Consider the following 24905-nt stretch of genomic DNA (forward strand, 5'->3'; position numbering starts at 1 on the left):
GGAAATTGGGTTCCATGACTGAGTTGGTTTTAGAACAGTGCTCGGCACATAGTAAGCGCTTAACAAATGCCATCATTATTATTATTATTATTATTAATTTTAGACTGTGGGTGGATGGTTCGTTCATTTGGATTTACCTCGGATTCCCCCCAGTGCTTAGAACAGTGATTGGCAAATAGTAAGCGCTTAACAAATACCATTATTATTATTATTATCATTATTATTATTATTATTATTGAATGGGCCAAGAAATAAAGCAGGAGGAGGGAAGATACCTATGGCTGGAAATTGCGTTCCACGACTGAGCTGGTTTTAGAACAGTGCTTGGCACATAGTAAGCGCTTAACGAATGCCATCATTATTATTATTATTATTAATTTTAGACTGTAGGTGGATGGTTCGTTCGTTTGGATTTACCTCGGATTCCCCCCAGTGCTTAGAACAGTGCTTGGCAAATAGTAAGCGCTTAACAAATACCATTATTATTATTATTATTATTATTATTAAATGGGCCAAGAAATAAAGCAGGAAGAGGGAAGATACTTATGGCTGGAAATTGCGTTCCATGACTGAGCTGTAAAATTTTAGAACAGTGCTTGGCACATAGTAAGCGCTTAAACGCCATCATCATTATTATTACTATTATTATTTTTAGACTGTGGGTGGACGGTTCGTTCGGTCGGATTTACCTTGGATTCCCCCCAGCGCTTAGGACAGTGATTGGCAAATAGTAAGCGCTTAACAAATACCATTATTATTATTATTATTATTATTATCGAATGGGCCAAGAAATAAAGCAGGAAGAGGGAAGATAGCTATGGCTGGAAATTGCGTTCCATGACTGAGCTGTAAAATTTTAGAACAGTGCTTGGCACATAGTAAGCGCTTAAACGCCATCATCATTATTATTACTATTATTATTATTTTTAGACTGTGGGCGGACGGTTCGTTCGGTCGGATTTACCTTGGATTCCCCCCAGCGCTTAGAACAGTGATTGGCATATAGTAAGCGCTTAACAAATGTGATTATCACGATAATAATAATGATAATGATTATTATTATTAAATGGGCCAAGGAATCAAGCGGGAAGAGGGACGGTACCTATGGCTGGAAATTGCGTGCCGTGACTGAGCCGGTTTTAGAACAGTGCTCGGCACATAGTAAGCGCTTAACAAATGCCATCATTATTATCTTCTAGACCGTGAGCCCGCTGTTGGGTAGGGACCGTCTCCGTATGTTGCCAACTTGTACTTCCCAAGCGCTTAGTACAGTGCTCTGCACACAGTAAGCGCTCGATAAATACGATTGAGTGAATGAATGATTATTATTTTTAGACTGTGGGTGGACGGTTCGTTCGGATTTACTTTGGATTCCCCCCAGCGCTTAGAACAGTGCTTGGCAAATAGTAAGCGCTTAACAAATACCATTATTATTATCAGCACTTAGAACAGAGCTTTGCACGTAGTAAGCGCTTAATCATCATCATCATCATCATCAATCGTATTTATTGAGCGCTTACTATGTGCAGAGCACTGTACTAAGCGCTTGGGAAGTCCAAATTGGCAACATCTAGAGACAGTCCCTACCCAACAGTGGGCTCACAGGCTAAAAGGGGGAGACGGAGAACAAAACCAAACATACTAACAAAATAAAATAAACAGAATAGATTTGTACAAATAAAATAAATAAATAGAGTAAAAAATATGTACAAACATATATACATATATAAAGGTGCTGTGGGGAAGGGAAGGAGGTAAGATGGGGGGGTTGAGAGGGGGACGAGGGGGAGAGGAAGGAAGGGGCGCTTATTATTGAGCGCTTACTGTGTACAGAGCACTGTACTAAGCGCTTGGGAAGTACAAATTGGCAACATATAGGGACAGTCCCTACCCAACAGTGGGCTCACAGTCTAAATAAATCTTAATAACAGTCTTAATAAATGCTATTATTATTATTATTATTATTATTATTATTATTATTATTATTATTATTATTATTATTAAATGAGCCAAGGAATCAAGCGGGAAAAGGGAAGGTACATATGGCTGGAAATTACGTTCCGTGACTGAACTGGTTTTAGACCAGTGCTCGGCACATAGTAAGCGCTTAACAAATGCCATCATTATTATTGTTATTATTATTATTATTATCTTTAGACTGTGGGTGGACGGTTCGTTCGGTCGGATTTACCTTGGATTCCCCCCAGCGCTTAGAACAGTGCTCGGCACATAGTAAGCGCTTAACAAATGCCATCATTATTATCGTTATTATTATTATTATCTTTAGACTGTGGGTGGACGGTTCGTTCGGTCGGATTTACCTTGGATTCCCCCCAGCGCTTAGAACAGTGCTCGGCACATAGTAAGCGCTTAACAAATGCCGTCATTATTATCGTTACTATTATTATTATCTTTAGACTGTGGGTGGACGGTTCGTTCGGTCGGATTTACCTTGGATTCCCCCCAGCGCTTAGAACAGTGCTCGGCACATAGTAAGCGCTTAACAAATGCCGTCATTATTATCGTTATTATTATTATTATCTTTAGACTGTGGGTGGACGGTTCGTTCGGTCGGATTTACCTTGGATTCCCCCCAGCGCTTAGAACAGTGCTTGGCACATAGTAAGCGCTTAACAAATGCCGTCATTATTATCGTTATTATTAATATTATCTTTAGACTGTGGGTGGACGGTTCGTTCGGTCGGATTTACCTTGGATTCCCCCTAGCGCTTAGAACAGTGCTCGGCACATAGTAAGCGCTTAACAAATGCCATTATTATTATTATTGTTATTATTATTATGACTAAATGGGCCAAGGAATAAAGCGGGAAGGTACGTACGCCTGGAAATTGCGTTCCGTGACTGAGCCGGTTTTAGAACGGCGCTGGGCACATAGTAAGCACCGAACAAACACCTTCATTATTATTATTATTTTAGAACAACAGCTCTGAGGCCCTGGGACGAGAAACCCCGAGGCTGATTAAACCCGAGCGTCTTCGGCGGTGAGATTTCCCCCTAAAAGTTCGTTTCTGCCGTTCCCAGGACAGGGGGAAGGATCTGCAGGCCAGCGGCCTCGAAGAAATAAGGCAGTCGCTCGGGAAGCACGGAGTGGTGCTGGAAATCCGATATTCACCTTCGATTCACGACCGAGAAATCCGGTGGGTAACGCGAGGAAGCGCTCGCTTTTGTTTTCCAGGGTCACGCATCTCTATTCTGGAAGATTGTAACGTAACAATAATAATAATAGTAACAGTATTTGTTAATCAATCAATCAATCAATCAATCGTATTTATTGAGCGCTTACTATGTGCAGAGCACTGTACTAAGCGCTTGGGAAGTCCAAATTGGCATCACATAGAGACAGTCCCTACCCAACAGTGGGCTCACAGTCTAAAAGGGGGAGACAGAGAACAGAACCAAACATACCAACAAAATAAAATAAGTAGGATAGAAATGTACAAGTAAAATAAACAAATAAATAAATAAATAGAGTAATAAATATGTACAACCATATATACATATATACAGGTGCTGTGGGGAAGGGAAGGAGGTAAGACGGGGGGAAAGCGCTTATTAGGTGCGAAGCACTGTTCTAAGCGCCGGGGAGGTTACAAGGCGATCAGGTCGCCCCACGGCCTTCATCCCCATTTGGCAGATGAGGGAACTGAGGCTCAGAGAAGCGAAATGACTCGCCCAAGGTCACGCCGCCGACACGTGGCGGAGCTGCGATCCCAAGCCCGGGCTCTTTCTGCTGCTATTTATTGAGCGCTTACTGCGTGAGGCGCGCACGCCGACATTTAAGCCCGATGTTGCCCTCGACGGACTGGGTTTGGGGAAGCAGTTCACGTGTTCGTTCGATCGTAGTTATTTCGCGCTCACGGTGTGCCGGGCACTGTACTGAGCGCCTGGGAGAGGACGCTACCACAACCAACAGACGCGTTCCCTGCCCACGAGGAGAGGTGGGGAGACGGACGGGAATAGAAATAAATAAATGACAGGTATGGACGTGTTGAGGGGATGGGACGAGGGGGCGAGTAAAGGGAGCGAGTCGGGGCGACGCGGAAAAAAGCGGGAGAAGAGGAAGGGATGGGGGGCGGAGTCAGGGAAGGCCTCCCGGAGGAGACGGGCCTTCGATCAGGCTCTGAAGGGGGAGAGGGATCGTCGGATTTGAGGAAGGGAGGGCGTTCTGGGCCGGGGGCGAGACCGACCAAACGGAGGACTAGGGAGAAGGAGCGGACGGGCGACGCGGGCCGGGCTGGAGAAGCAGCCGTGGCTCAGCGGGAGGAGCCCGGGCTTTGGGGTCCGAGGTCATGGGTTCAAATCCCGGCCCCGCCACGTGTCAGCCGTGTGCCTTTGGGCAAGCCACTTCACTTCTCTGTGCCTCAGTTCCCTCATCTGGAAAACGGGGATGAAGACCGGGAGCCCCCATGTGGGGCAACCTGATCATCACCTTGTAACCTCCCCAGCGCTCAGAACGGTGCACGTAGTAAGCGCTTAACAGATACCGTTATTATCATTAGGAGGGAGGTGAGGTGATGGAGAGCGCTGAAGCCGAGGGTGAGGAGTTTTTGGTTGATGGCGAGAGGAAACGTGAGGCAGGAGAGAGCCTGGCTCAGTGGAAAGAGCCCGGGCTTTGGAGTCAGAGGTCGTGGGTTCGAATCCCACCTCCGCCACACGTCTGCTGTGTGACCTTGGGCAAGTCACTTGACTGCTCGGAGCCTCAGTTCCCTCCTGTAAAATGGGGGTGACGACTGTGAGCCCCACGCGGGGCAGCCTGATCACCCTGTATCCCCCCCAGCGCTTAGAACGGTGCTTTGCACATAGTAGGCGCTTAACAAATGCCATTATTATCAGGGATGGAGATTTGGGCATCGTCCACGTAGAGCCCGGGCTCTTCCCACTGAGCCGCCCTGCTTCTCACGAGGGGCCCGGGGCGGGAGATAAATGTCCGGAGCCACCGGCAAGGGCGACGGGCGCGGGGGGCAAAAGGGCGGAGGGATGACTGCGGCCGCCAGACTCGCTCTCCGCGGGGGGGAGAGTACGGATTTTCGGGGAGGAGGAGGAAACTGCGGTCGAGAGAGCGGAGCGGCGAGACCGTGCGGAGGTGAGGGGTGACGCGGTCATCATCATCATCAATCGTATTTATTGAGCGCTTACTGTGTGCAGAGCACTGGACTAAGCGCTTGGGAAGTCCAAGTTGGCAACATATAGAGACGGTCCCTACCCAACAGTGGGCCCACGGTCTAAAAGGGGGAGACGGAGAACAAAACCAAACATACTAACAAAATAAAATAAATAGGATAGATATGTACAAGCAAAATAAATAAATAGAGTAATAAATATGTACAAGCACATATACATATATACAGGTGCTGTGGGGGATGGACGGCCTTGAAGCCCAGGGTGAGGAGTTTCTGCCTGATGCGTAGGTTAATTGGTAGCCACTGGAGATTTTTGAGGAGGGGAGTGATATGCTTACTATGTGCCAAGCATAGCGCTTACTAGGTGCCAAGCACTGTTCTAAGCGCTGGGGTAGACACAAGGTAATCAGGTTGTCCCACTTGGGGCTCACAGTCTTCATCCCCATTTTCCAGGTGAGGGAACTGAGGCACAGAGAAGTGAAACGACTGGCCCAAAGTCACACAGCAGGCAAGCGGCGGCGCCGGGATTCGAACCCGTGACCCCGGACTCCCAAGCCTGGTGGGAAAAATATGTATTAAGCCCCTTCTGTGTGAAAAACACTCTGCTGAGGCCCGAAAAAGGATTAGGCCGGGTCCGTGGACATCAAGGAGCTCTAAAAAGAAAGGGAGGAAGGGAGTGCAGTCTCGTACACCTAAGGAAAAAATTAAAGAAGAAGAACACAAAAATGACAAAGGATAAATACCAAAATACTGTGGCTAGAAGAGGAGAGTGTCAGAGTTCTTGCCAAGATGGAACAAGGCAGGTCAGGATCGAGACCCAGATTAGAAATAGTATAAATTACTTTCTATTTATTTATTTATTTTACTTGTCCATATCTATTCTATTTATTTTATTTTGTTAGTATGTTTGGTTCTGTTCTCTGTCTTCCCCTTTTAGACTGTGAGCCCACTGTTGGGTAGGGACTGTCTCTATGTGTTGCCAATTTGTACTTCCCAAGCGCTTAGTCCAGTGCTCTGCACATAGTAAGCGCTCAATAAATACGATTGATTGATTGATTGATCGAAGTGGAGAGAGACACGAGGAGGAGGGCGGGGGGGGGGTGGTAGAGGCGGATGATCGGGGCTTCCGAGGAAGGGAAATCATCATCATCATCATCATAATGCCGGTATCTGCCAAGCGCCATTCACAAGGTGGTCAGACGGTCCCCCGTGGGGCTCCCGGTCTTCATCCCCATTTTCCAGATGAGGGAACGAAGGCACGGAGCGGCGGAGTGACCCGCCCAAAGTCCCACAGCTGACCGGAGGCGGGATTATAATAATAAAGTCATTTATTGAGCGCTTACTGTGTGGAAAGCACTGGGGAGGTTACAAGGTGATCAGGTTGCCCCACGGGGGGGCTCACAGTCTTACCCCCATTTAACAGATGAGGTAGCTGAGGCCCAGAGAAGTGAAGTGACTTGCCCACAGTCACACCGCTGACAGTTGGCAGAGCCGGGATTGGAACCCATGACCTCTGACTCCAAAGCCCGGGTTCTTTTCCGCTGAGCCACGCTGCACGTAGTAAGCGCTTAACAAATACCGACGTTATTATTATTATTATTAAATACGATCGACTGTATGAATGTGTGAATTATTATTATTATTATTATTAATAAATACGATTGAATGCATGAATGATACAAGCAGATGGGGTTGGGCGCTGCCCCTGCCCCACGTGGGGCTCACGGACTCAAATCCCCATTTTTCCGACGAGGCCCAGGAACGGGAAGCAGCGACTCCATTACCATTCTCTTGATTTTATTTTGTTAATATGTTTTGTCGTCCGTCTCCCCCTTCTAGACCGTGAGCCCGTTGTCGGATAGGGACCGTCTCCATACAGACTTCCCGAGCGCTTAGTACAGTGCTGTGCACACAGGAAGCGCTCAATAAATACGACTGAATGAATGACGGCCGGAATAACCCGATCTTTCCCTTCCAACAGGTTCAACAGCGGATGGGTGATTAAGATCGGACGGGGCCTGGATTATTTCAAGAAGCCACAGGTAGGTAGGACCCCGGGCTTTGGAGTCAGAGGTCGTGGGTTCGAATCCCGGCTCCGCCGATTGTCAGCTGTGTGACTTTGGACGAGTCACTTCACTTCTCTAGAGAAGCATCGTGGCTCAGCGGGAAGAGCCCGGGCTTTGGAGTCAGAGGTCGTGGGTTCGAATCCCGGCTCCGCCGACTGTCAGCTGGGTGACTCTGGGCGAGTCGCGTCACTTCTCTAGAGAAGCAGCGTGGCTCAGCGGAAAGAGCCCGGGCTTTGGAGTCAGAGGTCGTGGGTTCGAATCCCGGCTCGGCCGACTGTCAGCTGTGTGACTCTGGGCGAGTCGCGTCACTTCTCTAGAGAAGCAGCGTGGCTCAGTGGAAAGAGCCCGGGCTTTGGAGTCAGAGGTCGTGGGTTCGAATCCCGGCTCTGCCGATTGTCAGCTGGGTGACTCTGGGCGAGTCGCGTCACTTCTCTAGAGAAGCAGCGTGGCTCAGTAGAAAGAGCCCGGGCTTTGGAGTCAGAGGTCGTGGGTTCGAATCCCGGCTCCGCCGACTGTCAGCTGGGTGACTCTGGGCGAGTCGCTTCACTTCTCTAGAGAAGCAGCGTGGCTCAGTGGAAAGAGCCCGGGCTTTGGAGTCAGAGGTCGTGGGTTCAAATCCCAGCTCGGCCGACTGTCAGCTGGGTGACTCTGGGCGAGTCGCTTCACTTCTCTAGAGAAGCAGCGTGGCTCAGCGGAAAGAGCCCGGGCTTTGGAGTCAGAGGTCGTGGGTTCGAATCCTGGCTCGGCCGACTGTCAGCTGTGTGACTCTGGGCGAGTCGCGTCACTTCTCTAGAGAAGCAGCGTGGCTCAGTGGAAAGAGCCCGGGCTTTGGAGTCAGAGGTCATGGGTTCGAATCCCAGCTCTGCCGATTGTCAGCTGTGGGACTCTGGGCGAGTCACTTCACTTCTCTAGAGAAGCAGCGTGGCTCAGTGGAAAGAGCCCGGGCTTTGGAGTCAGAGGTCGTGGGTTCGAATCCCGGCTCCGCGGACTGTCAGCTGGGTGACTCTGGGCGAGTTGCGTCACTTCTCTAGAGAAGCAGCGTGGCTCAGCGGAAAGAGCCCGGGCTTTGGAGTCAGAGGTCATGGGTTCGAATCCCGACTCCGCCGACTGTCAGCTGGGTGACTCTGGGCGAGTCACTTCACTTTCCTAGAGAAGCAGTGTGGCTCAGTGGAAAGAGCCCGGGCTTTGGAGTCAGAGGTCGTGGGTTCGAATCCCGGCTCTGCCGATTGTCAGCTGGGTGACTTTGGGCGAGTCGCGTCACTTCTCTAGAGAAGCAGCGTGGCTCAGTAGAAAGAGCCCGGGCTTTGGAGTCAGAGGTCGTGGGTTCGAATCCCGGCTCGGCCGACTGTCAGCTGTGTGACTCTGGGCGAGTCGCGTCACTTCTCTAGAGAAGCAGCGTGGCTCAGTGGAAAGAGCCCGGGCTTTGGAGTCAGAGGTCATGGGTTCGAATCCCGGCTCCGCGGACTGTCAGCTGGGTGACTCTGGGCGAGTCGCTTCACTTCTCTAGAGAAGCAGCGTGGCTCAGTGGAAAGAGCCCGGGCTTTGGAGTCAGAGGTCGTGGGTTCAAATCCCGGCTCCGCCGACTGTCAGCTGGGTGACTCTGGGCGAGTCACTTCACTTCTCTAGAGAAGCAGCGTGGCTCAGTGGAAAGAGCCCGGGCTTTGGAGTCAGAGGTCGTGGGTTCGAGTCCCAGCTCCGCCGATTGTCAGCTGTGTGACTTTGGGCGAGTCACTTCACTTCTCTAGAGAAGCAGCGTGGCTCAGCGGAAAGAGCCCGGGCTTTGGAGTCAGAGGTCATGGGTTCAAATCCCGGCTTGGCCGACTGTCAGGTGGGTGACTTTGGGCGAGTCACTTCACTTCTCTAGAGAAGCAGCATGGCTCAGTAGAAAGAGCCCGGGCTTTGGAGTCAGAGGTCGTGGGTTCGAATCCCGGCTCGGCCGACTGTCAGCTGGGTGACTCTGGGCGAGTCATGTCACTTCTCTAGAGAAGCAGCGTGGCTCAGTAGAAAGAGCCCGGGCTTTGGAGTCAGAGGTCATGGGTTCAAATCCCGGCTCTGCCGATTGTCAGCTGGGTGACTTTGGGCGAGTCACTTCACTTCTCTAGAGAAGCAGCGTGGCTCAGTAGAAAGAGCCCGGGCTTTGGAGTCAGAGGTCATGGGTTCGAATCCCAGCTGTGCCGATTGTCAGCTGGGTGACTTTGGGCGAGTCGCTTCACTTCTCTAGAGAAGCAGCGTGGCTCAGTGGAAAGAGCCCGGGCTTTGGAGTCAGAGGTCATGGGTTCGAATCCCGGCTCCGCCGATTGTCAGCTGGGTGACTTTGGGCGAGTCACTTCACTTTTCTAGAGAAGCAGCGTGGCCCAGTAGAAAGAGCCCGGGTTTTGGAGTCAGAGGTCGTGGGTTCGAATTCCGGCCCCGCCGCATGTCTGCTGTGTGACCTTGGGCGAGTCACTTAACTTCTCCGAGCCTCAGTTACCGCATCTGTAAAATGGGGGTTAAGACTGTGAGCCCCACGTGGGACAACCTGATCACCTTCTATCCCCCCAGCGCTTAGAACAGCGCTTTGCACAGAGTAAGCGCTTAACAAATGCCATCGTTATTATTATTCTTCTCTGTGCCTCAGTTACCTCAGCTGTAAAATGGGGGTTAAGACTGTGAGCGCCCCCCTTAGGATCACCTGATCACCTTGCAACCTCCCCAGCGCTTAGAACGGTGCTTTGCACACAGTAAGCGCTTAATAAATGCCACCATTATTATTATTTTTATTAAAACCCGGTCGAGGTCGCCTCCCCTCACGCAGCCTCACTCTTCGACTGCGCCTCGGCCTCCCCTCCCGTCCGTCCCCCTTTTCCAAACCCCCCTGCCCCGGGAGCCATTTTCCTTTCGTCCGTCCGTCCCATCGTATTTATTGAGCGCCGACCGTACGCGGGGCGCTCGGAAACGGCGCGCATCCCTCCCTGGTAGGATTTTTTACGCCCGTTCGGGCACATTCTCTTTTTCGACTTTTATCGTGCCCGTCTCCCCCACTTCTCAACCGTGAGCCCGCTGTCGGGAAGGGACCGTCTCTATAGGATGCCGACTTGGACTTCCCAAGCGCTCAGCACAGTGCTCCGCACGCAGTAAGCGCTCAATAAATACGATTGAACGCGTGGATGACAAGAGAGCGGGAAAGGTATCGTGGAAATATTCCCCCCGGGCGGGGTCTTTTCTCCGTAGGGTCGTTTTTCACTCGGATTTTGTGATTTGGACTTGAGACCGTGCCACGAGACGACGGTGGATATTTTTCACGCGGAGCACACCAAGAAAATATAACGGCGCCCGGCATCGACCCGTCCCGCGACCGTATCTCCAACGGCCGGATGGACGGACCGCGTGCCGGCCTCGAGGCCGCCGGTTTCCCCATCCTCGAAGGCGGGGACGGTGGTGTTTCCGTGATAAAGGATCGGATTGTTTCGCTCCGGCGGGGCTGCTTCCGGGGGGAGCGCTGGAATCCAACGGATTCGTTCTTTCATTCCGTCGTACTTACTGAGCGCTTACTGCGTGCGGAGCGCCGGACCAAGTTCGCAGAAAGGCCGCCAACGGGCTCACGGTCCAGGAGCCGCGGGTATCTCATAACCGAGGAACAGAGAAGTTCAGTGACTCGCCCTAGGGCACACAGCAGAAAACAGCGGGTCCCCCCCCGCTGCTGGACTACCAGAGAGAAGCGGCGCGGCTCAGTGGAAAGAGCCTGGGCTTTGGAGTCAGAGGTCATGGGTTCGAATCCCTCCTCCACCAATTGTCAGCTGGGTGACTTGGGGCGAGTCACTTCGGTTCCCTGGGCCTCGGTTGCCTCATCTGGAAAACGGGGACGAAGACGGTCCCCGTGGGACCGCCCGATCACCTTGTGACCACCCCAGCACTTAGAACAGTGCTTTGCACAGAGTAAGCGCTTCACAGACGCCATCGTCGGTAGTATTACCGGGCCCGGGCTCTTTCCGCCACGCTGGAGAAGCAGCGTGGCTCGGTGGAAACACCGAGAGGCCGTGGGTTCGAACCCCCGCCCTGCCACTCGTAAGCTGTGTGACTTCGAGCGAGTCACTTAACTCTTCTGTGCCTCGGTCATCCCGTCCGTAAACCGGGATGAAGACCGTGAGCCCCGCGTGGGACGGCCTAATCGCCCCGCGTCTCCCCCGGCGCTCAAAACAGTGCTTGGCACCTAGTAAGCGCCTAACAGATGTCATCATCAGTATTATTACCGGGCCCGGGTTCTTTCCGCCACGCTGGAAACACCGAGAGGCCGTGGGTTCGAACCCCCGCCCTGCCACTCGTAAGCTGTGTGACTTCGAGCGAGTCACTTAACTCTTCTGTGCCTCGGTCATCCCGTCCGTAAACCGGGATGAAGACCGTGAGCCCCGCGTGGGACGGCCTAATCGCCCCGCGTCTCCCCCGGCGCTTAAAACAGTGCTTGGCGCCTAGTAAGCGCCGAACAAAGTCACCGTCCCCTCCCAGGCGGTCGACGCGGCGCTCGAGAAACGGATCGTCCCCCGGTCGCCGAAGATCGATCGGTTTTAATGGTACCCGCGCGGGCCGGGATCCGGGAATCCGAGGCCGGGGGGAAGGATCCGCCGCGGAGAGTCACATTAAGGTCTCGAGCGCTTCACATAGTAGACGCCACCGCCTCCGCCCCTCCGGGTCCCGCGGGCCCAGCGGGAGCGGCGGCGCGGCGGCGTCGCCCGGGCGGAAGCGGCGGCCGGCGAGGCCGGCGCCCAGCCGGTCGCACGCGTCCCCGGGCAGCCAGCCGTCCGGCACGTCGAGCCGGCAGGCCCGGATCCGCCCCGCCCTCCACGTCGAGGGCCACGCCGACCCGCAGCGGCGCCGCGCCGCCCGCCGGGACGTCGAGGCAGGCGCGCAGGCTGAAGGGCGGGCTGCGGCCGAACACCCAGTCCCAGGAGCGGAGCTCCGCGGCCCGGCGCGCCAGGCCGGGGAAGGCCGCCTCGTCGGCCGGGTCCACGGGCAGGACGGCGGGCCGGGCCCGGCGGGCGGCGGCGAAGTGGGCCGCCACGGCCCCCGCCACCCGCTCCCACGTCAGGGCCGGGTCCGCCTCGCGCAGGTTCTTCACCGAGGCGGGCACGCTGCGCGTGGCGCGGCCGGCCAGGCCGGCGGCGGGCCCGCGCAGCGCCGCCGCCAGCAGCGCCGCGTCCGTGCCGCACAGCAGCGTGCAGTGGTGGTAGGCGGCCGCCCGGCCGACCCGCGAGGCCGTCCCGGAGACCTTGAAGCCCCCGTCCAGGACGAGGTCCAGCCGGGCGGTCGCCGCGACGTCCAGCCGCGGCTGCAGGGAGCGCAGGGCCCGGGCCACGAGGTCCAGGTTGCCCCGGCGGTCGTGCTCGCCCCTGGTCGTGAAGAAGGTGAGGTTGACGTTGCCCAGGTCGTGGAAGACGGCCCCGCCGCCGCTCTTGCGCCGCGCCAGGCGGACGCCCCGGGCCCGCAGCAGCCTCAGGTCGCACTCCTGCCAGGGGTTCTGGTGGCGGCCGATGACCACGCTGGGCGAGTTCCTCCAGACGAAGAGGACCGGGCGGCCCTCCAGGTTGGCGTGGTCGTGGACCCAGTCCTCCACCGCCAGGTTCTCGTACACGTCGTGGGACACCGACTGCAGGATGACGCCGCCGCCGCCACCGCCGCCGCCCGGGGCCGTGAGGACGCCCCCGAGCCGGGCGCAGTTCTTCAGGGACGACGGGGCGGGCATGCCTGCAAGACCGAGGCGGAGGTGCTTACGAGAGACCCCCCCCTTAGTTGGGGCGGCTCTCTAATAAAGGCGACGGCATTCGGCGCTATTCTATCAATCGATCGTATTTATCGAGCGCTTACTATGTGCTGAGCGCCGTACCAAGCGCTTGGGAAGGCCAAGTTGGCAACAGCTAGAGGCGGTCCCTACCCGGCAGCGGGCGCACGGTCTAAAAGGGGGAGACGGAGAACAAAACCAAACGTACGAACAAAATAAATAGAGTGATAAATATGGACAAACATATAGACAGGTGCTGTGGGGAAGGGAAGGAGGGAAGATGGGGGGGACGGAGGGGAGAGGGAGGAAGGGGCTTAGTCTGGGAAGGCCTCCGGGAAGAGGTGAGCTCTCAGCGGGGCCTTGAAGGCCCTGAATCAGTCAGTGAATTGATTGATTAATATCAATCGATCGTATTTATTGAGCACCTGCTGTGTGCAGAGCGCCGTACTAAGCGCTTGGGAAGTCCAAGTTGGCAACAGCTAGAGACAGTCCCTACCCAAAAGCGGGCTCACAGTCTAAAAAGGGGGAGACGGAGAACAAAACCAAACATACTGACAAAATAAAATAAATAGAATAGATATGTACAAATAAAATAGAGTAATAAATATGTACAAGCATATCCATATATACAGGTGCTGTGGGGAAGGGAAGGAGGTAAGATGGGGGGGACGGAGAGGGGGACGAGCGGGAGAGGAAGGAGGGGGCTCAGTCTGGGAAGGCCTCCGGGAGGAGGTGAGCTCTCAGCAGGGCCTTGAAGGCCCTGAATCAATCGGTGAATTGATTGATTAATATCAATTGATCGTATTTATTGAGCACCTGCTGTGTGCAGAGCACCGTACTAAGCGCTTGGGAAGTCCAAGTTGGCAACAGCTAGAGGCGGTCCCTACCCGACAGCGGGCGCACAGTCTAAAAAGGGGGAGACGGAGAACAAAACCAAACATACTAACAAAATAAAATAAATAAATAGAGTAATAAATATGTACAAACGTATATCCATATATCCAGGTGCTGTGGGGAAGGGAAGGAGGTAAGATGGGGGGGGACGGAGAGGGGGGCGAGGGGGAGAGGAAGGGGCTCAGTCTGGGAAGGCCTCCGGGAGGAGGTGAGCTCTCAGCAGGGCTTTGAAGGCCCTGAATCAATCGATGAATTGATTGATTAATATCAATCGTATTTATTGAGCACCTGCTGTGTGCAGAGCACCGTACTAAGCGCTTGGGAAGTCCAAGTTGGCAACAGCTAGAGACGGTCCCTACCCGACAGCGGGCGCACAGTCTAGAAGCGGGAGACGGAGAACAAAACCAAACATACTAACAAAATAAAATAAATAGAATAGATATGTACAAGTAAAATAAATAAATAAATAGAGTAATAAATACGTACAAACATATATACCTATATACAGGTGCTGTGGGGAAAGGGAGGAGGTAAGATGCGGGGGACGGAGAGGGGGACGAGGGGGAGAGGAAGGAGGGGGCTCAGTCTGGGAAGGCCTCCGGGAGGAGGTGAGCTCTCAGCGGGGCCTTGAAGGCCCTGAATCAATCGATGAATTGATTGATTAATATCAATCGATCGTATTTATTGAGCGCCTGCTGAGCGCTTGGGGAATCCAAGTCGGCAACATCTAGAGACGGTCCCTACCCGGCAGCGGGCTCACGGTCTAGAAGGGGGAGACGGAGAACAAAACCGAACATATTAATAAAATAAATAGAATAGATATGTCCAAGTAATAATAACGACGATGGTATTTGTGAAGCGCTTACTAGGTGCCGAGCACTGTTCTAAGCGCTGGGGAGGTGACCAGGTGATCCGGTTGTCCCACAGTGGGGGCTCACGGTTTTAATCCCCGTTTTCCAGATGAGGGAACTGAGGCACACAGAGGTGAAGTGAGTCGCCCAAAGTCACCCAGCTGACAGGTGGCGGAGCCAGGATTTGAACCCACGACCTCGGACTCCAAGGCCCGGGCTCTTCCCCCTGAGCCGCGCTGCTCTAAGCGCTGGGGAGGTGACGGGGTGATCAGCTTGTCCCCCTGGGGGCTCACGGTCTTCATCCCCATTTGACAGATGAGGGAACCGAGGCACAGAGATGTGAAGGGACTCGCCCAACGTTTAGAACAGTGCTTTGCACAGAATAGGCGCTTAATAAATGCCATTATTATTATTATTAAAGTCTTCTGAGCTCGCGGTGGGTAAGGGAATGTGTCTGTTTCTCGTTATATCGTCCTCTTCCAAGCGCTCACTGTGGAGAAGCGGCGCGGCTCAGTGGAAAGAGCCCGGGCTTTGGAGTCAGAGGTCACGGGTTCGAATCCCGGCTCCGCCACCTGTCAGCTGGGTGACGTCGGTCAAGTCACTTCACTTCTCTGGGCCTCAGCGACCTCGTCTGTCAAATGGGGATGAAGACTTGTGAGCCCCCCGTGGGACAGCCTGATCACCTTGTATCCCCCCCACAGCGCTTAGAACAGTGCTTTGCACATAGTAAGCGCTTAACAAATGCCATTATTATTATTATTATTATAGTCTCCTGAGCTTGCGGTGGGTAAGGGAATGTGTCCGTTTCTCATCATATCATCCTCTTCCAAGTGCTTACTACAGTGCTGGGCACACAGTGAGCGTTCAGTACATAGGACTGAATGAATAAGTCTTGTTAAGGGCCTTCTACGTGCCAAGCACTGTTCTAAGTACTGGGGTCAACGGAGGATACAAGGTGATCAGGTTGTCCCCCGTGGGGCTCACAGTCTTCATCCCCATTTTGCAGATGAGGGAACTGAGGCCCAGAGAAGTGAAGTGACCCGCCCAAAGTCACCCAGCTGACAAGCGGCCGAGCCGGAATTAGAACCCGCCACCTCTGACTCACGAGCCTGGGCTCACACTCTTAATCCCCATTTTGCAAATGAGGGAACTGAGGCCCAGAGAAGTGAAGTGACTCGCCCAAAGTCACCCAGCTGACAAGCGGCCGAGCCGGAATTAGAACCCGCCACCTCGGACTCACGAGCCTGGGCTCACACTCTTCATCCCCATTTTGCAGATGAGGGAACTGAGGCCCAGAGAAGTGAAGTGACTCGCCCAAAGTCACCCAGCTGACAAGCGGCCGAGCCGGAATTAGAACCCACGACCTCTGACTCACGAGCCTGGGCTCACACTCTTAATCCCCATTTTGCAGATGAGGGAACTGAGGCCCAGAGAAGTGAAGTGACTCGCCCAAAGTCACCCAGCTGACAAGCGGCCGGGCCGGAATTAGAACCCGCCACCTCTGACTCACGAGCCCGGGCTCTTTCCGCCGAAGCCCCCGGGCTTCCCACCCCACATGGAGAAGCCGCGTGGCTCAGTGGAAAGAACTCGGGCTTTGGAGTCCGAGGTTGCGGGTTCGAATCCCAGCTCCTCCACGCGGCTGCTGTGTGACCTCGGGCAAGTCACTTAACTTGTCTGCGCCTCAGTTACCTCATCTGTAAAATGGGGATTAAGACCGTGAGCCCCACGTGGGACAACCTGATCACCTTGCATCCCCCCAGCGCTTAGAACAGTGCTCTGCACATAGTAAGCGCTTAACAAATGCCATTATTATTATTATTTTCATGCATTCAGTCGTATTTACTGAGCGCTTACTGTGCCCGGGGCACTGTACTAAGCGCTTGGGAGAGGACAATGCAACAATAAATGGACACATTCCCATTCTTCTAGACGGGGAGGCCGTCATCGGGTAGGGCCCGTCTATGGTGTTGACTTGTACTTCCCAGGCGCTTAGTACAGTGCCCTGCACGCCAGGTCCAACGAGCGAGAGGAGCCGAGGACGGCACCCCCGTTGCGGCGGGAAGGCCGGTGGTGTGGTCTACAGTGACGGGAAAGGCCCGGGGAGGACCCGGTTTGGGCGGGAAGGCGAGGGGCTCTGTTTTGGACGTGACGGGAGGACGTCCGAGGAGAGACTGCGGAGCGGGAGAGGTGGGAATCGTCCGCGGAGAGGCGGGAATTGGAAGCCGTGGGAGCCGGCGAGGCCTCCGGGGGACCGGATGGAGGAGAGAGGGATCGGCGTGGCTCCGTGGAAAGAGCCCGGGCTTTGGAGTCCGGGGTCCTGGGTTCAAATCCCGGCTCCGCCAACTGTCGGCTGGGTGACTTCGGGCGAGTCGCTTCTCTGGGCCTCAGTTCCCTCATCTGTCAAATGGGGCTGAAGACCGTGAGCCCCCCCCGTGGGACAACCTGATCAACCTCGTAACCTCCCCGGTGCTTAGAACGGTGCTTTGCACATAGTAAGCGCTTAATATTTATTAATACATATTTAATACATATATATTACATATTTATATAATATATATTTATATAATATATCTATATAATATTTTTAATATATTTATATTTATATATTTATTTATATATATTTACATCTTTATATATATTTTTATATACACATTTAATACATATATTATATATTTATATAATATATATTTATATATTATATTTAATATATTTATATATTTATTTATATATATTCATATTTACATTTATATATAATATATATTTACATTTTTATGTATTTAATATATTTGTATAATATATAATATATATATACATATATAAATACATATTTATTATACATATTCATTACTCTATTTATTTATTTATTTATTTATTTATTTATTTATTTTGCTTGTACATTTCTATCCTACTTATTTTATTTTGTTGGTATGTTTGGTTCCGTTCTCCGTCTCCCCCTTTTAGACTGTGAGCCCACGGTTGGGTAGGGACCGTCTCTATGTGATGCCAATTTGGACTTCCCAAGCGCTTAGTACAGTGCTCTGCACACAGTAAGCGCTCAATAAATACGATTGATTGATTGATTGATTAATAAATGCCATTGTTATTATTCTTATTATCAGCCTTGAGAGACCCCCCCGTTTTTAGGGGGTCGGAGACGGAGAATGAGCGGCCCGCGAGAACGGGGGAGAACCTTCCCACCAAGGTACTTTCATTCATTCATTCATTCAGTCGTATTTATTGAGCGCTCACTGTGTGCAGAGCACTGTACTAAACGCTTGGGAAGGACAAGTCGGCAACGTATAGAGACGGTCCCTGCCCGACAATGGGCTCTGTATATATATGTATATATGTTTGTACATATTTATTACTCTATTTATTTATTTTACTTGTACATATCTATCCTATTTATTTTATTTTGTTGGTATGTTTGGTTTTGTTCTCTGTCTCCCCCTTTTAGACTGTAAGCCCACTGTTGGGTAGGGACTGTCTCTATATGTTGCCAATTTGGACTTCCCAAGCGCTTAGTACAGCGCTCTGCACATAGTAAGCGCTCAATAAATACGATTGATGATGATGATGATGGGCTCACCGTCTAGAAGGGGGAGACAGACAACAAAACAAAACATGTAATAATAATAATAATAATAATAATACTGGCATTTATTAAGCGCTTACTATGTGCAAAGCACTGTTCTAAGCGCTGGGGGGGGATACAAGGTGATCAGGTGGTCCCACGGGGGGCTCACAGTCTTCATCCCCATTTGACAGATGAGGGAACTGAGGCCCAGAGAAGTGACTCGCCCAAGGTCACACAGCTGACAGGTGGCGGAGCAGGGATTCGAACCCACGACCTCCGACCCCCAAACCCGGGCTCTTCCCACTGAGCCACGCTGCTTCTCCAAAAATAACGATGGCGTCTGTTAAGCGCTTACTATGTGCCAAGCACTGTTCTAAGCGCCAAGGGGGATACGAGGTGATCGGGTGGTCCCACTTGGGGCTCCCAGTCTTCATCCCCATTTGACGGATGAGGGGACTGAGGCCCAGAGAAGTGAAGAGTCCCGCCCGAAGTCACCCAGCTGATGAGCGGCGGAGCCGGGATTGGAACCCGTGACCTTCGACTCCCAAGCCCGGGCTCTTTCCACCGAGCCACGCCGCTTGCTGTGTGACCCCGGGCAAGTCGCTTCACTTCTCTGTGCCCTAGTCCCCTCCTCCGCAGAATAGGGATCAGGACCGGGAGCCCCACGGCGGACGGGGACCGCGTCTACCCCAGCGCTCAGTACAGTGTCTGGCACGTAGTAAGCGTTCAACCGATACCACGCGGGGCGCCTAATGAACGCTCGAGAAATACAGTCGGGCGGACGGAGGGAAAGAGCCGAGTTCTATTTTAGACGCATTGGGAAGACGGTGGGACATCAGCGCTCAGTACAGCGCTCGGCACACAGTAAGCGCTCAGTAAGTACCACTGACTGAATGACAGCCGAGGAGCCATGGCTCGAAGGCGGGAGACGCGAGGCAGCGGAGAGGGAGGGAGATGGTTGAGCCCCACGTGGGACAGAGACCGTGCCCAACCTGATGACCCCAGCGCTCAGCGCAGTGTTTGGCACATAGTAGGCGCCTAACGAAGTCCAGAATTATCATTATCATCAGGACCGGAGAGGTAGGTTTGGGATTCACCCACCTAGATCTGGCAGTTGAAGCAGCGTGGCTCAGCGGAAAGAGCCCGGGCTCGGGAGTCAGAGGTCACGGGTTCAAATCCCGCCTCCGCCGCTTGCCAGCTGGGTGACTTCAGGTGAGTCACTTCACCTCTCTGGGCCTCGGTTCCCTCATCTGGAAAATGGGGATGAAGATCGTGAGCCCCCCGTGGGACAACCTGTTCACCTTGTAACTCCCCAGCGCTTAGAACAGTGCTTGGCACGTAGTAAGCGCTTAATAAATGCCATCATCATTATTATTATTATTATTGAAGCCGAGGGAGTGGGTGGAGGTGGGAAACGCTGCTCAATAAATACGACTGACATCCTCCTGGGCGCTTAGTACGGTACTCTGCACACAACTGAGTGCTCAATGTGATTCTCCTAAAGGTTCAGAGGCAGCATTGTGCACACAGTGAGCGCCCAATAAGTGATTGATTCTCCCAAAGGGAGCGCTCAATAAGTGATTGATTCTCCCAAGAGGTCAGAAACAGTGTTGTGCACACAGTGGGCGCCCAATAAGTAACGATTAATTCTCCCAAGGGCTCAGAAGCGGCGTTGTGCACACAGCGAGCACCCCATAAGTAATGATTAATTCTCCCACGGGCTCAGAAGCAGGGTTGTGCACACAGTGAGCGCCCAATAAGTCATAATTAATTCTCCCCAGGGCTCAGAAGCAGCGTTGTGCACACAGTGGGTGCCCAAAAAGTAATGATTAATTCTCCCAAGGGCTCAGAAGCGGCGTTGTGCACACAGTGAGCGCCCAATAAGTCATAATTAATTCTCCCCAGGGCTCAGAAGCAGCGTTGTGCACACAGTGAGCGCCCAATAAGTCATAATTAATTCTCCCCAGGGCTCAGAAGCAGGGTTCTGCACACAGTGGACGCCCTATAAGTAATGATTAATTCTCTCCAGGGCTCAGAAGCAGCGTTGTGCACACAGTGAGCGCCCAATAAGTCATAATTAATTCTCCCCAGGGCTCAGAAGCAGGGTTGTGCACACAGTGAGCGCCCAATAAGTCATAATTAATTCTCCCCAGGGCCCAGAAGCAGGGTTGTGCACACAGTGGACGCCCTATAAGTAATGATTAATTCTCCCCAGGGCTCAGAAGCAGCGTTGTGCACACAGTGAGCGCCCAATAAGTCACAATTAATTCTCTCCAGGGCTCAGAAGCAGCGTTGTGCACACAGTGAGCGCCCAATAAGTCACAATTAATTCTCCCCAGGGCCCAGAAGCAGGGTTGTGCACACAGTGGACGCCCAATAAGTAATAATTAATTCTCCCAGGGCTCAGAAGCAGCGTTGTGCACACAGTGAGCGCCCAATAAGTCACAATTAATTCTCCCCAGGGCCCAGAAGCAGGGTTGTGCACACAGTGGACGCCCAATAAGTAATAATTAATTCTCCCAGGGCTCAGAAGCAGCGTTGTGCACACAGTGAGCGCCCAATAAGTCATAATTAATTCTCCCCAGGGCTCAGAAGCAGGGTTGTGCACACAGTGGACGCCCTATAAGTAATGATTAATTCTCCCCAGGGCTCAGAAGCAGCGTTGTGCACACAGTGAGCGCCCAATAAGTCATAATTAATTCTCCCCAGGGCTCAGAAGCAGGGTTGTGCACACAGTGGGCGCCCAATAAGTAATGATTAATTCTCCCAAGGGCTCAGAAGCAGCGTTGTGCACACAGTGAGCGCCCAATAAGTCACAATTAATTCTCCCCAGGGCTCAGAAGCAGGGTTGTGCACACAGTGGACGCCCTATAAGTAATGATTAATTCTCCCAAGGGCTCAGAAGCGGCGTTGTGCACACAGTGAGCACCCAATAAGTCACAATTAATTCTCCCCAGGGCTCAGAAGCAGGGTTGTGCACACAGTGGACGCCCAATAAGTAATGATTAATTCCCCCAAGGGCTCAGAAGCAGCGTTGTGCACACAGTGAGCGCCCAATAAGTCACAATTAATTCTCCCCAGGGCTCAGAAGCAGGGTTGTGCACACAGTGGACGCCCTATAAGTAATGATTAATTCTCCCAGGGCTCAGAAGCAGCGTTGTGCACACAGTGAGCACCCAATAAGTCACAATTAATTCTCCCCAGGGCTCAGAAGCAGGGTTGTGCACACAGTGAGCGCCCAATAAGTCATAATTAATTCTCCCCAGGGCTCAGAAGCAGGGTTGTGCACACGGTGGGCGCCCAATAAGTAACGATTAATTCTCCCAAGGGCTCAGAAGCGGCGTTGTGCACACAGCGAGCACCCCATAAGTAATGATTAATTCTCCCAAGGGCTCAGAACCAGCGTTGTGCACACAGTGAGCGCCCAATAAGTCATAATTAATTCTCCCCAGGGCTCAGAAGCAGCGTTGTGCACATAGTGGGTGCCCAAAAAGTAATGATTAATTCTCCCAAGGGCTCAGAAGCGGCGTTGTGCACACAGTGAGCGCCCAATAAATCACAATTAATTCTCCCCAGGGCTCAAAAGCAGCGTTGTGCACACAGTGGGCGCCCAAAAAGTAATGATTAATTCTCCCAAGGGCTCAGAACCAGCGTTGTGCACACAGTGAGCACCCAATAAGTCACAATTAATTCTCCCCAGGGCTCAGACGCAGGGTTGTGCACACAGTGGGTGCCCAATAAGTAACGATTAATTCCCTCAAGGGCTCAGAAGCAGCGTTGTGCACACTGTGAGCGCCCAATTAGTAACGACTGATTCTCCCCAGGGCTCAGAAGCAGCGTTGTGCACACAGTGGGCGCCCAATAAGTCATGACTGATTCTCCCAAGGGCTCAGAAGCAAGGCTGTGCACACAGTGGGCGCCCAATAAGTAACGACTGATTGTCCCAAGGGCTCAGAAGCAGCGTTGTGCACACAGTGGGCGCCCAATAAGTAACGATTGATCGTCCCAAGGGCTCAGAAGCAGCGTTGTGCACACTGTGGGCGCCCAGTAAGTCATGACTGATTCTCCCAAGGACTCAGAAGCAAGGCTGTGCACACAGTGGGCGCCCAATAAGTAACGACTGATTGTCCCAAGGGCTCAGAAGCAACGTTATGCACACAGTGGGCGCCCAATAAGTCATGACTGATTCTCCCCAGGGCTCAGAAGCAAGGCTGTGCACACAGTGGGCGCCCAGTAAGTAACGACTGATTGTCCCAAGGGCTCAGAAGCAGCGTTGTGCGCACAATGGGCGCCCAATAAGTAACGATTAATCCTCCCAAGGGCTCAGAAGCAGCGTTGTGCGCACAGTGGGCGCCCAATAAGTAACGACTGATTGTCCCAAGGGCTCAGAAGCAGCGTTGTGCGCACTGTGAGCGCCCAGTAAGTAATGATTGATCGTCCCAAGGGCTCAGAAGCAGCGTTGTGCACACAGTGGGCGCCCAATAAGTAACGATTGATTGTCCCAAGGGCTCAGAAGCAGCGTTGTGCACACAGTGGGCGCCCAATAAGTAACGATTAATCCTCCCAAGGGCTCAGAAGCAGCGTTGTGCACACAGTGGGCGCCCAATAAGTAACGATTAATCCTCCCAAGGGCTCAGAAGGAGCGTTATGCACACAGTGGGCACCCAATAAGTAATGATTAATCCTCCCAAGGGCTCAGAAGCAAGGCTGTGCACACAGTGGGTGCCCAATAAGTAACGATTGATTGTCCCAAGGGCTCAGAAGCGGCGTTGTGCACACAGTGGGCGCCCAATAAGTAACGATTAATCCTCCCAAGGGCTCAGAAGCAAGGCTGTGCACACAGTGGGCGCCCAATAAGTAACGATTAATCGTCCCAAGGGCTCAGAAGCAGCGTTGTGCACACAGTGGGCGCCCAATAAGTAACGATTAATCCTCCCAAGGGCTCAGAAGCAGCATTGTGCACACAGTGGGCGCCCAATAAGTAACGATTAATCCTCCCAAGGGCTCAGAAGCAGCGTTATGCACACTGTGGGTGCCCAATAAGTCATGACTGATTCTCCCCAGGGCTCCGAAGCAAGGCTGTGCACACAGTGGGCGCCCAATAAGTAACGACTGATCGTCCCCAGGGCTCAGAAGCAGCGTTGTGCACACAGTGGGCGCCCAATAAGTAACGATTAATCCTCCCAAGGGCTCAGAAGCAGCATTGTGCACACAGTGGGCGCCCAATAAGTAACGATTAATCCTCCCAAGGGCTCAGAAGCAGCATTGTGCACACAGTGGGCGCCCAATAAGTAACGACTGGTCGTCCCAAGGGCTCAGAAGCAGCGTTGTGCACACAGTGGGCGCCCAATAAGTAAAGATTAATCCTCCCAAGGGCTCAGAAGCAGCGTTGTGCGCCCAGCGGGCGCCCAATAAGTAACGATTAATCCTCCCAAGGGCTCAGAAGCAGCGTTGTGCACACAGTGGGCGCCCAATAAGTAACGATTGATTGTCCCAAGGGCTCAGAAGCAGCGTTGTGCACACAGTGGGCGCCCAATAAGTAATGATTAATCCTCCCAAGGGCTCAGAAGCAGCGTTGTGCGCCCAGTGGGCGCCCAGTAAGTAACGATTGATCGTCCCAAGGGCTCAGAAGCAAGGCTGTGCACACAGTGGGCACCCAATAAGTAACGATTGATTGTCCCAAGGGCTCAGAAGCAGCGTTGTGCACACAGTGGGCGCCCAATAAGTAACGATTGATCGTCCCAAGGGCTCAGAAGCAGCGTTGTGCGCCCAGTGGGCGCCCAGTAAGTAACGATTGATCGTCCCAAGGGCTCAGAAGCAAGGCTGTGCACACAGTGGGCGCCCAATAAGTAACGACTGATTGCCCCAAGGGCTCAGAAGCAACGTTATGCACACAGTGGGCGCCCAATAAGTCATGACTGATTCTCCCCAGGGCTCAGAAGCAAGGCTGTGCACACAGTGGGCGCCCAATAAGTAACGATTAATCCTCCCAAGGGCTCAGAAGCAGCGTTGTGCACACTGTGGGCGCCCAATAAGTAACGATTAATCCTCCCAAGGGCTCAGAAGGAGCGTTATGCACACAGTGGGCACCCAATAAGTAACGATTAATCCTCCCAAGGGCTCCGAAGCAAGGCTGTGCACACAGTGGGCGCCCAATAAGTAACGATTGATTGTCCCAAGGGCTCAGAAGCGGCGTTGTGCACAGTGGGCGCCCAATAAGTAACGATTAATCCTCCCAAGGGCTCAGAAGCAGCGTTGTGCACACTGTGGGCGCCCAATAAGTAACAATTAATCCTCCCAAGGGCTCAGAAGCAGCGTTGTGCACACTGTGGGCGCCCAGTAAGTAACGATTAATCCTCCCCAGGGCTCAGAAGCAGCGTTGTGCACACAGTGGGCGCCCAATAAGTAACGATTAATCCTCCCCAGGGCTCAGAAGCAGCGTTGTGCACACAGTGGGCGCCCAATAAGTGACGACCGATCCTCCCCAGGGCTCCGAAGGCACCCCCTCGGAGGCCCGGACCAGGGAAGTGACTGGGCCAAGGTCACCCCGCAGGCCGGGGACACTCACCGGCCTCTGGCTGGGCGGGAAAGGGAGCCGCGCATGCGCGCCGGGCAGGAGACGGA

At 52.9% G+C, this 24905-nt stretch overlaps 2 protein-coding genes across 4 annotated transcripts in view; one reads left to right on the forward strand and one right to left on the reverse strand.

The window, feature by feature from the left end:
* The window catches only part of MITD1 (microtubule interacting and trafficking domain containing 1), a 37383-nt gene extending 26687 nt beyond the window's left edge, over positions 1 to 10696 (forward strand). For all 3 annotated transcript variants that reach the window (XM_038757295.1, XM_038757297.1, XM_038757296.1), the window contains 3 exons: positions 3043 to 3158; positions 7123 to 7183; positions 10418 to 10696. In XM_038757295.1, coding sequence (XP_038613223.1) covers positions 3043 to 3158; positions 7123 to 7183; positions 10418 to 10513 — 273 coding nt within the window. In that variant the 3' untranslated portion in view covers positions 10514 to 10696. The remainder of the gene's footprint in view (positions 1 to 3042; positions 3159 to 7122; positions 7184 to 10417) is intronic.
* Positions 10697 to 11595: 899 nt separating this feature from the next.
* On the reverse strand, positions 11596 to 19424 carry LIPT1 (lipoyltransferase 1). The gene is given in 3 exon segments (XM_038757251.1): positions 11596 to 12022; positions 12024 to 12925; positions 19383 to 19424. Coding segments are annotated over 2 exon segments (1107 nt in total). The 5' UTR covers positions 12924 to 12925; positions 19383 to 19424; the 3' UTR covers positions 11596 to 11815.
* Positions 19425 to 24905: the final 5481 nt, after the last annotated feature.

Source organism: Tachyglossus aculeatus, chromosome 15, assembly GCF_015852505.1.
Source record: "Tachyglossus aculeatus isolate mTacAcu1 chromosome 15, mTacAcu1.pri, whole genome shotgun sequence".
NCBI classification, from domain to species: Eukaryota; Metazoa; Chordata; class Mammalia; order Monotremata; family Tachyglossidae; genus Tachyglossus; species Tachyglossus aculeatus.